The following is an 11,738-nucleotide window of genomic DNA, read 5'->3' as shown; positions in this document are numbered from 1 at the left end:
TTTTAAAAAATTTTAAATAAAACTTAATTTTCATAAAAGAATTTTATACAAATAATTAATTATATATTATTACATTAGTAAAAATAATTAATTTTTAAATTTATTAAAAAATTATTTAACCACAAATTTGATTAAATAACTGTAAAAATTTTTTATGTTATCCAAACATATATATGTGTCCAAGATATCTTCAATGCTCTTATCAAACCGGAGTTAGAGACAGTTCAAAGCAATACTAAAAAAAAATAAAATCTAGAAAACTAGGATGGTGAAAGAGAATTTCATGTCATAAATTTGCTTATTGATTGTTCTATTCCATGCATTGCATATTCAGAGGGTAAAAAGAGTCGGTTGTGTATCATCCAACTACTGCCTCTCAGAAGTTTTACATATCAAAATTTCTCTCCGGTTTTAGTATTTATAAGTAGTATTTGATTAATCATGGCCAGATAGATTATTAGTTTGCTAGTGTACATAGCAAGTTAACGGTCCAATCTGAATGACTCGACCTTGAAGAAAAGGTGTTACTATTTTCTCTTACTTAGTTTGCACCATAACAAGTTAATTATGGATTTGACCGAGTGATCTTATACAACGTAATTGCCAAGCATATCCATGATACTAAACACACACACACACACACACACACACAAAAGAAAAAAAGAAACTTCAGCGAAGGTGATAGTTTTGAACAATCAGAACCCTTGTAACACTCATTTTACCCTCAATAATTTAGTAAACAGGGTCAACTAAGGAAAACTGGAAAAGTCATTTTATAAGTTGTAACACTCATTTTACCCTCGATAATCCTAGTTTAGTAATTTGCTCATCGTTTACATCACGGAATTCAGCACTGAAGTTGTAACATGGAAAAGTGAGATAACTTTAGAGAAGATAATAGGGTAGTTAACTAACGCTCCAAACAAAATCTTTGAAGATGCTTAGACAGTGATCATACATAATACGAACACACGAGATTAACCTCTCCCACTATACTTTTTACTTCTGGAGTCGCTTGTTTGAACTGAAAGCACTGATCCTGAGATTTTGTTAACCTCATACAGCAATACAGCCGAGAACAGGAAACTGCAATTATGCCAACATTAGAAGGGTGATCAACAAGTGTCCATACGAATAAACCAAAATATCAATTTATACATTTTGGATTTGGAACCATCTTAATGCTATGCTTGAGTATGATTTCATATCTAAATGGCAATCTATTATTTGCACAGAAGAGGTAGTAGTGTGTCTATTGCTATGGGGGTTGGGAGGAGCATACCATGTAGTAATGCAAACCCTGTGGACTGTGCTTGCAGCAATCAGGGCAACTGCTTCTGCTATGAAGACTGTGAATTAAAAAATAAAAAACTGTCAACCAGGGGGAATGAAAGAGTTGAAAGATTCATCCTATGGACCATGCAATTCGCAGGCATAAAGATGTCGTTTATTAACTGCTAGTCATCACACAACTCATCATAAATAGCATGAGTGACCTAGAGCATAAAATTCACAGGACAACTTCATCTTCATTTTCTTCTAGAATTGTTAATATTGCTTAATGCATATAGTTTATCAAATAAAAAGAAATGCTATTATGTACCCCAAAAGAAAGTTGCTATTAGCAAACTCCAAAGGGATGATAAATTTACTGACAAAACTAAGTTGACAAAGGAATGACCACCAATAACGTTTAATAAATTTTATGCAAAATGTTCAGTTCCAGTAATCATACATGTAGTTTCTTCTGTTACATGAATAAGTACACATGCAACCAAACCCATTCAGACAAACATTATGAAATTTACAATACCTGCACCCCAACCAGTTTTTGCACCAACTGTTTCTTGGTAGTTTCCAATGAACTGAAAGCACAGATGTAAAGCAAATATAAATACCTTCATTTTACTTGGAAGATTTTGCTCTGATGGAATTCTTGAAAGAATTATACAAAGCAGTATATAATTACAAAAAGACTATATAGATCCAAAAAAGCATTCACATATATTACTGGCAATACTAATAACCACAAATTTTCTCTTTTCTCAAAGTAGAAGGATAATATCAACGAGTGATCAAGGAACGAATATATATATGGGAGGAAAAAAAAAAGAATTTTCTCATTCTTGTAAAAGCCTTCTGAAATCAAATTACAAAAAATGGCACCTCTCATAGGAAGCATTATGCAGTGAAAAATTATTATTAAGTGCACGATTAGATTGCTTCAGGCAAACCTTAGTACATTAACAAGCACAGATTACAACATATCTTAAAATATAATTGCTTTCTCTGCCAAAAAGACCGAACAAAAGTACCAAACGAGCCGTATTCGAAAAGGAATGAGCGAAAGATATATCTTTCATTATAGAGAAAGTATAGGGAGCCAATGACCTAAGCGTACAATGTGTACAATGAAGATTTAGAAAGTATTAGAGATATGGTTATTAGTGTTACATTATCCTGTCAGATTATGCTTTTGGGATGAGTGGTTTCAAAATATGGTATTAGAGTTCCAAATCCGGAAGGTCAAGAGTTCGAATCTTGGTGAACTCAAAATTAGCTTTTTATAACATGAGATGTTTATTATCTCTGGTATTCGGATGGTTATCCCTGATATCCGGATGGTTATTCTGGATAGTATAGGTGATGCTCATTTTATTCATAAACCAAAAATTTAGCCCATTGTACACATTGTACGATTTAGGCCATTGGCTCCCTAGCACTACTCTTCATTATAATGCCATCATAAACAGATGTCCCTCCTTCTAGTGTGTGTCCATATCAATGATATCAAATATTGCTATGCTAATGTTCATGTGCTTGAATGTGATTGATTCATGAGAAAGAATTCAATAGATTGATGATGAAAACTCACAGTAAGGAGCACAAGAAACAGAAGAGAGCTGATAAACCCTCCAAGTATAGTGTACAATTCCGTCGATGCTAATTTCGCACGGTACATTTCTTGAAGCGAGAGAATTACAGTGAACATCAGAAAGGAATACAGCATGGAGCTCCCAGACCCCGCCATGGCCTTCAAATTGCAAAATTCAAACAACTGTGAATGAGTTCAAAACACAAACAGTTCGTAGGCACAACTTTACGTTTCACTTAACAAGTAGCTGAAGTTATCAATCAAGTGAAGAAGATTACAAAAAATCAACAACCAATGCTTAATGGATCCCAATAATGCTGTTAGGGCACATCGATCTAAACTGAATTCAGGGATGTAGTAATTTCGATTTCTTATCAACTCGCATTTTCTAAGGAAACAAACAGAATAACGAAGAGGTTAAAAGAAAAATGGAAGAAGCTTACCTCAACTGAGATCAGAAGCAGCGGCTTCAGCTCAGAGTTCAGATCTCTCAAAACACGCATTAGTCGTTCGAGTAGACCTTTAACACAACGACGAAAGGGGCAATTTAGGTAATTCAGATTTAAATGCGAGGGTAAATCCGTCCAAAGGAAAAAAGGCTCATTGGAGAAAACGACGCCGTTTTAGATCAACACTGTTTACGTTTCGCGCTCCAAATTCCGCACAAAACCAGAAACGACGGCGCAGACAGAAAACTCCGCCGGCGATGGAAGTGCCGGAGTGTCCGGTGTGCCTCGAACGCTACGACGACCAAGTTTCCATCCCTAGGGTCCTATCTTGCGGTCACTCCGTCTGCGAAGCATGCCTCGTGGAGCTTCCGCTGCGGTTCCCGAACACGATTCGGTGCCCGGCGTGTACACAGCTCGTTAAGTACTCTTCAGAGCAAGGACCTTCGTCTCTTCCAAAGAACATCGACCTTCTCAGGCTTTGCCTCTCTTCATCTTCTTCTTCTTCTTCTTCGCGATCGGTGAAACCGACTCAACGGTCAACGATCGACGGTTGTGATGATCGGTCTGTAATTCGAGATCGGTTCTGGTCCGACGAGTTCTATGCCAAGTGGAAGGACTGGATTCTCCCGCACGACGCAGTTTCGGTGGAGTCCCCACCTGAACCCGAATCCGAACCCAGCGGGTTTGTGTTGCGAGGGCAATTTGGTTCGAGTTCTTCGTTGAAGGGTAGGGTTAGTGTTTGTTCTCGAAATAGCAAGTGTTTGAGCCTTGTTCCTGTTTTTTCTTTACCTCGTGTTTTGAATTGTTCGAAGTTTAAGTTCAGTTATGTTGCGAGGATTATGGAATGTTTGGTGGGGATGAAGGAGGCTGTGAGGGAGGAGTTAGCTTTGATTCTAGAAGCTTCTGTGAGGCAGGGCAGGGTTTTTAGGGTTTATGGGCTGTGGAGTGAAGTGGAGGTATTGGATGGGTCATTGTACCTGGTGTGTGAAAGGCACAATGGTGGTAGCATTTTGCAGAAGTTTGGTGAATTGAAGAATGGGTTCCTTGGTTTGGGATTGGAAGATAAAAAAGATGGGATTTTAAGCTTTGCTGTGATTGGGAAGAGTGTGTGTGATTCTGTGCTGGCTTTGCATTTGGAAGGTTTGGTTGCTGGTTGTTTAGGACCTTCGTGCTTTGCTTTCGATGAGCTTGGTGGTGTTTGTGTTAATTTGAATGAGGTTTTGGTTATGAGAAGGAAGACTGTGTATAGTTTTTCTGGTGGCAACAAGGTTAGGCAGAAAGAAGAGGGATTGTTTAAGGGTTGTTTAAAAAATGAGCTTTTTTTATGCCCTGAGGTTTTGTTTCGATTACTGCAGAAGAATGCTGCTGTTAATCCGGAGGATGAGCATTCCAGATATCCGTTCGGGTATGGCTCAGATGTGTGGTCATTGGCTTGTGTGCTGTTGTGGCTTCTCATTGGAGATGCACTCCCTCAGATTCCCTTTGAAATGAGTGAAGAGAATGGCTTTGACTTATCAGCTAGTTATGTTTGTTGGGCGGAGAAAGTTAGTTCTGTTTTGGAAGACAAACTTGGCTCTGAATATCCGTCATTGAGGGGGACACTTTGCAAATGTTTGGACATGAATCCGGGAAACCGCATGAGTGTGGTGGATGTGCGGAAGTGCATTCAGGATATGTTACTCAAACCTGAATTCGATTTTCTGGAAAACTTGGAGGTTACGGTTAATCGGAGCAGCACTGGTTGCTGCTTGGTTTTTGGTGAGTTCAGTCAAGGACAATGTGAGTTGAATGAAAAAGAAGACAATGGGCCACCAGATGTTGTTGATGGGGAAGAGAAACCTGATGCAGATTTGGTTGCTAGCTTATCTAAGGGAATGACTGAACTTAAAGATCTGCGAGGACATCTGGATTGTATCTCTGGACTAGCAATTGGCGGTATGAATTCCATGCTTAAATTAAACACGTCTCTATCAATCATAATTCATGATTCCACTTGCTGTTTGATTGGATGACAAGGTAATAGGGTTATTGTTTTGGGGTATAAAATAAAATATATGTCTGTTATTGTTATTGAAATGAATTCAGCCTTGGGTCTTCAATCAAATAAATAAATTATTGGTATGGCATGTAATGCGACATAAACTAGGCACTTGATCAGTTTCTGCATTAATGTTGCTTTACCCATGTTACAGTCAGAGTTTCACTTATGGTGTTAGGTATGCTAGGATATAAGTTGATTATGCAGTGAAGAATTATATTCCATTCCATAAGCATTTGTGTGGTTTTGCAGGGGGATATCTGTTTAGCTCTTCGTTTGATAAAACTGTCAAAGTATGGTCGTTGCTGGTAAGACTTGAAAACACAATTACATGATAGGTTTTTACAGGCTGTATTTTAGATAGAATAATCTCATTACGATGGAAACTCTTTCTCATTTATTCTATTGTTAATTTCATCCATATAAATTTTATGTAGGACTTTTCTCTTTCACACACGTTTAAAGGTCATGAGGATAAAGTCATGGCTATAGTTTATGTAGATGATAAAGAACCATTGTGTGTAAGTGGTGATAATGGAGGGGGCATATTTGTCTGGGGGCTTTCTGCTCCTCTCAGGCAAGACCCCTTAAGGAAATGGTATGAGCAGAAGGATTGGCGCTTCAGTGGTATCCATTCCTTAACTGTTTCAGCAAGTCGTTGTCTCTACACTGGAAGTGGAGATAGAACAATAAAAGGTTGGTTGTTAAAGGTGAGATTGGCATTTGCTTGGTCTACTTATATCAACCCTAAAACAAAATAGTCATTGAGAAATTCATTCTTTGGTTTTCTGTACTCTTACCAGGATGGAACTTTGATGTGCACAATGACTGGTCATAGGTCTGTAGTTTCCACTCTTGTAGTGTGTGATGAGGTTCTTTACAGTGGTAGTTGGGATGGAACCGTTCGGTTGTGGAATCTTAGCGATCACAGCCCATTGACAGTGCTAGGGGAAGGTATGCCTGGAGAAATGAAGTCTATCCTAGCTATTACTGTTGATAGACATTTGCTTGTTGCGGCGTATGAGAACGGCTGCATAAAGGTTTCTTGAAGATTAATAATGAAATATAGTCCACTTGATATGAAATATGGACTTGATCAACATATTAGCTACCAACATCATTGGGTAACATCTCTTTGTTTGTTTAGGTATGGAGAAATGATGTGTTCATGAGTTCCAAATCATTACATAATGGTGCCATTTTTGCTATGAGCATGCAAGGGCAATGCCTTTATACAGGAGGCTGGGACAAAAATATAAATATACAGGTAGAGATGCAAAATGTGCTGTGTTTTGGGAAGCACAGAGAAAAAATGAACTTAGTAATGCTAGTTTGCACTGTTAGTTGCTTTAAATTTGCCAAAATTTAAGTATGATATTTTATTTTATTTTTTGTTTTTAATGAACACATGAATTCATTGATAAAGTTGTTGAATTTAGGAATTAGCTGGAGACGACGAATTGGATGTCAGAGCATTTGGAACCATTTCTTGCAGTTCTGTTGTAACGGCTATTTTAAGCTGTCAAGGAAAACTTTTTGTTGGATATGCTGACAAGTCTATCAAGGTAGCACTTATTATTATTATTATTATTATTATTATAATTTTTCTGCTTAAAATCATACACGAGAAGATTCATTTTTGTTTCTCAACAAGTGAGATAGTTTAATTTGACATTAGTTTTCTTTCCTTCAGGTTTATCGTGGTAAATGGTAATATATCCACCACGTGCATCTATTCAAGTTGGAGAGGTCAAGTTTCAGCCGAATCTCTTTTATTTTCTCAAATGATGTGATGCTCAGGATCTGAGTAATACTTGAACGCTGTTGTATACTTACTGTACAGTTTGTAGGTTGAGTTAATACTCAAAATGATCCCTGAAATTTGACCTCCGATACTTAGTACTTAAACTTTCAATTGACTCAAATTGTATTCTGAAATTTTGACCTGAGCCTCAATTTGGCCCTTCGGACGTTTTTCGTCACCGAAAAACTGACTTGGCAATTTTAAATAACACGTGGCACTGTAACGATTAGATGACATGGCCAAATTTTTTAAGATATCAATTTAACCCTTCACAATTTGAACATAAAACCTAGCGCAGTGCCAATTCCCTCAAATTATAGTAGTTAATGTACGTACTAAGTACACATGATAAGTTTATTATTATTAAAAAATTTTATATCTTTTTATTTAATAAATATAAATAAATACATTAAAAATTTAAATTTTTAAGAGCTTTCTTAGATGGAGAAAGTAATATTGGTGATCCAAGATTTCTTTTGAATCATGACCATTAAAAATTTGAACTAATGACTAAGATTTAAACATTTTATTATATATATAATAATTATATTTATATTTAAATATTTTAAATAATAGTTTTATTTTAAAAAATTTCAATTTTACCTCTTTTTTTTTATTCTCTCTCTCACTCCTGTTTCTGTACATCACTAAGCCTGATTCAATTTCATTTGTTTCTTCCCTAACTCCTATTGCAAATAACATAATCTCACTGAATACACAACAAAAGGTCAAGAATGTTAGTTCTTGTATTTTGTTTTTTTTATTACAACTGCTATTTTTTCTATTTTCTTTCTTTTATTTGACTCATTTTTTTCACATGTTTAACTTTTTAATCTCAAACCACCAAGTCTCTATTAACTCCTAGGATAGTAAGTCTTGGGAGTCCTAATAAATATGGAAATAAAATTTTTGGTCGATGCTTGTTTGACAAACTTAAAAGTTGAAATTTCAAAAAAGAAAGACCCAAAATTTGCAATCTCAAATTACAATGCTTCGTTACATATATAGATGATAGAGTGCCATGAAGGAAGGGTCATATGGAGAACAATTTACTGTCGAAAAGATTCATAGCGCCTCAACCTTCATGAATGCCAATGGCCACACCTGAAAAGGTTAGTGGAAGAACTCAAGGTTTTTTTTTTAAAAAAGGATAATAAAGAAAAAGGATATTAATGACATTTTGCAAAATTATTTCATATTTTTTCTATAAAGATCATTAAGATCTAATAATCGATTATAATAAATCTTGGTGGTGCAGTGGTAAGTGTGATGATAACAATGATAGTTGTTGGATGGTGGTTGTTGGAAGAAGATGTAAGAAGGCGAAGAAGATGTGAGAGGAAGAAGATGAGGATATTTATGTAATTTATTATTTTATTTTATAATTTTTTTATCTAACCGTTAGGTTTTATGTTCAAATTGTGAGGGATTAAATTGATGCTTTGAAAATTTTGGCCATGTCATCTAACTGTTACAGTGCCACGTGTCATTTAAAATTGCCAAGTCAGCTTTCTGATGACGAAAAAACGTCGGAAGGGCCAATTGAGGCACGGGTCAAAATTTCAGGGTACAATTTGAGTCAATTGAAAATTTAAGGACTAAATTGCGTCGGGGTCAAATTTCAGGGACCATTTTGAGTATTAACTCAACCAAGTTGCTTCCATAATCCCTTCCACATGTATGCTTGTTGTAAAATATTTTTATCTCAAATGCCATTGTTTTTGAGTTCCTTGCCACGTATATCAACCATGGGCAGTTCTCCTCTGCACATCTAGCCCTGACCCTCTCCTTCTCATTCTTGATATACATGCAATCTCTTCCATCCCAGACAAATACATCCTTTAAGGCCTTCTTAAATCTCTCCATACCCGAAAATTGCATTCCAAGCTCAAACTGAACCTCTCCATATTCATTTTCTTCATTGAAATCAAGTTCGTGCATTATCCTCTCATCCTCAGAAGATACTGGGATATGACATTCTTTGGAAGCATATTCATAGTTGTAGTCATCACTGTCACTCTTCTCATTAACCATTGCTGGACCTCCCATATCTGTTTCTACTGGCCCTTGGGCAGAACCCAACCCACTAGGAGGTGTCTCAGTTCGATTTCCTTTACTAGATTCACCGTATAGCACATGTCTCTTTCTCCTCCTTCCGGTATACCTCTTTGATGATTTCTTACCATTTTTCTTAGGTGACTGCTTCTTCTTGTTTCATGGAGACACCGATGCTTTTTTTTTTTATTTTTTTCATGTCTTTTTGGTGACTCAATATCACTAACTATCAGTCTCATAACCAGGAGGAAGAGGCTTGTAGATCTCATCCTCGGCACTCTCGTATCCGTCATCCGATGAGGATTCATCTGTGACCACAACGGGCTCTTCCTCTGGTTCTGGTTCTGGTTCGACTACCATTGGTTGACTTACCGGGTGTTCAAAGTAGATGTAGAACTCATTTCTATCTGGACAACTTAGGGTGGCTTCACACATGTCATTAATATCCTGGTCACCCTTAAGGATATGAAGCCCAAACTCCAAGTTTCTTGCTGTTGGATCAAGCCAGTAAATTTCTTTGTATTCTAGATAATCTAATCCCCTGAAGAGTTCTTCCAAATTCTTTTTGTTGACAAAATCAACATCCATGGGTGGAAATTTCTCAATCTTTCCATTTACGTACCGTAACACTCCATCTGGATCTTTCTTGAGTTTTCCACCATGATGAAAAACAGTGACAACAAACACAAACATCTGTAAAAATTCAAACCACAACTTAGTAACAGAGCTAAATTTCAAACTTAATCAATAGCAAATAGACTATAATGTCTATCAGTTAAGAATTCTTAACTCATCAGTAAACACAAAGGTAGAAACTTTTAAAGTTAACATCACTATGATAGTTTCGCAACAACCCTAACTCATCAAACAAAGCTAGTGCTTCACCCCATCCACCCATAATCACCATGTAGAGGAGAACTGAGTTATCAAAACTAATTTCACTCCCACTATCTGACACACTCCTCAACTTGACTACAGTGAAAGATAAAGTAAGTAGAAGAGAACGAAACATTCCTTACCGTTTCAAAGAAACTTACCAAATGCAGTCAATGTCTTCCTACGCAATGGTGCAGCACGCTCGCACGTCCTCAACGTAATGCTCTTTTGGAGGGAAGGAGAAATGTTTCAAACTTAGGGCCAAATGTAAATGAAGAGGGAGAGGAAGGTGTTTTATGCAATAACGCTCATAATGAAACGCAACGTTTCAACAAAGTTACATGGGCGATTTGTCCCAATTATGAAGAAGAGAAACCCATGTGGACAATTTACTAACACATCAGCAAGTGACTTGCTCGGAACCGGTTGCAGGGACTGGAATGTACAGATATCTAAATAGATAGAGATCGATTTGGGTATTTAGATTTCTTAGGGGTGGGAAGTTCATCGGGTAAATGGTTAGGGACCGGAAATGGCATTTACTCTTTACTTTATTACATCGAATAGGCCAAATCGAACAGGCCAAATCGAACAAGATTTTCGAGACAGGTAATCGAACAAGATATTCGAATAAGTAGATTGAGCAGTTATGATAGTGGAGAAGTTAGAGACTTTCATCACGCGAGAAAATCATGGGAAATATTTATAGCCAAATGTCGGGAACGGTTACCAAGGAGTATGCATTCAAGACTGTGATTTTTGTAATTAATTGTAATTAGTTGTCAGTTACGGAATAGAGGTTGGAACTTTAACTCAGAAAACACTCAAGCACACTCACATCTCAGAATTCCTGAGTCTGCGATCGAGTAACTTTTCTGTAGGGTTCCTTCCATGTTTTCTTTCTTTCAATTTATCTTCTTGTAAATTTTATTTTTCAAGTATCTTTTATCTTCATTGTCCAATTTACATTTCTCTGCATTTTAGATTTTCATGTGAAAGCCCTTTGACCCAGTCAAAGGCATTTTACTGCTTTCCTTTATTATCAACGCAAATTTTTTCGTTTTCAGCACATTTTCTTTTTGAAAATTTTATCTTTTCGTTTTTTTACCAATTTATAAATTTTAATTTATCTTTATTCCCGATATCCGTTTAATCGAAGACACTTTAATGCACTTTTAGAAAATTGGTACGTATGTTTCGCTCCCAGACCACTAGATATCGAACCACCATTAATTTGTTAAAAATCGACAAAACAGTAAAATTTATTATCTAATGACAAACATTTAAATAAAATTTTGATCCGTGACAAATTAATTTTTAGTCTGTCAAATTGAAATTGGGAGATACTGAAAAAAAAAAAAAACTTTGCATTGTATATGCCACTGACTCCCCCACTGTTGTTTTGGTTTTCTTCTTCTTTTTCTTTTTTCCTTTATTTTTGTTGAGAGTATAGTTGCTGACAATAAAAGAAAGAAGGAAGGAATCTACTGTTTTAATCTTTTCCCGTAAAAAGCACATAATCACATGATCTTAATCCGAGTTTCTGACGGTGAAAAGTGATAATTAATCGGAAAAAAATTTCAAATTTTTAAAACATATAATGAAAATTAAGAGTAATACTTCAAATAAATTTTTTAAAAT

General features: G+C 36.1%; 2 protein-coding genes across 2 annotated transcripts in view; one reads left to right on the top strand and one right to left on the bottom strand.

Annotated features, from left to right (window-relative positions):
- On the bottom strand, positions 686–3,472 carry LOC107606022 (keratinocyte-associated protein 2). The gene is made up of 5 exons (XM_016307986.2): positions 3,319–3,472; positions 2,876–3,034; positions 1,814–1,865; positions 1,283–1,349; positions 686–1,086 (listed from the first exon to the last, which is right to left on the bottom strand). The coding sequence occupies exons 1-5, from the start codon at positions 3,376–3,378 to the stop codon at positions 978–980; spliced, it is 447 nt and encodes a 148-aa protein (XP_016163472.1). The 5' UTR covers positions 3,379–3,472; the 3' UTR covers positions 686–977.
- Positions 3,445–11,738, top strand: part of LOC107606023 (protein translocase subunit SECA2, chloroplastic) — an 18,187-nt gene continuing 9,893 nt past the window's right edge. The window contains 6 exon segments of the mRNA XM_021106362.1: positions 3,445–5,259; positions 5,615–5,670; positions 5,800–6,072; positions 6,166–6,402; positions 6,510–6,629; positions 6,802–6,927. Of these exon segments, the coding sequence (XP_020962021.1) occupies positions 3,582–5,259; positions 5,615–5,670; positions 5,800–6,072; positions 6,166–6,402; positions 6,510–6,629; positions 6,802–6,927 (2,490 nt within the window). The 5' untranslated portion in view covers positions 3,445–3,581.

Source organism: Arachis ipaensis, chromosome B07, assembly GCF_000816755.2.
Source record: "Arachis ipaensis cultivar K30076 chromosome B07, Araip1.1, whole genome shotgun sequence".
Taxonomy (NCBI): Eukaryota; Viridiplantae; Streptophyta; class Magnoliopsida; order Fabales; family Fabaceae; genus Arachis; species Arachis ipaensis.
Note: the sequence above shows the minus strand (reverse complement) of the source record. Positions and strands in the feature narration are given on the sequence as shown.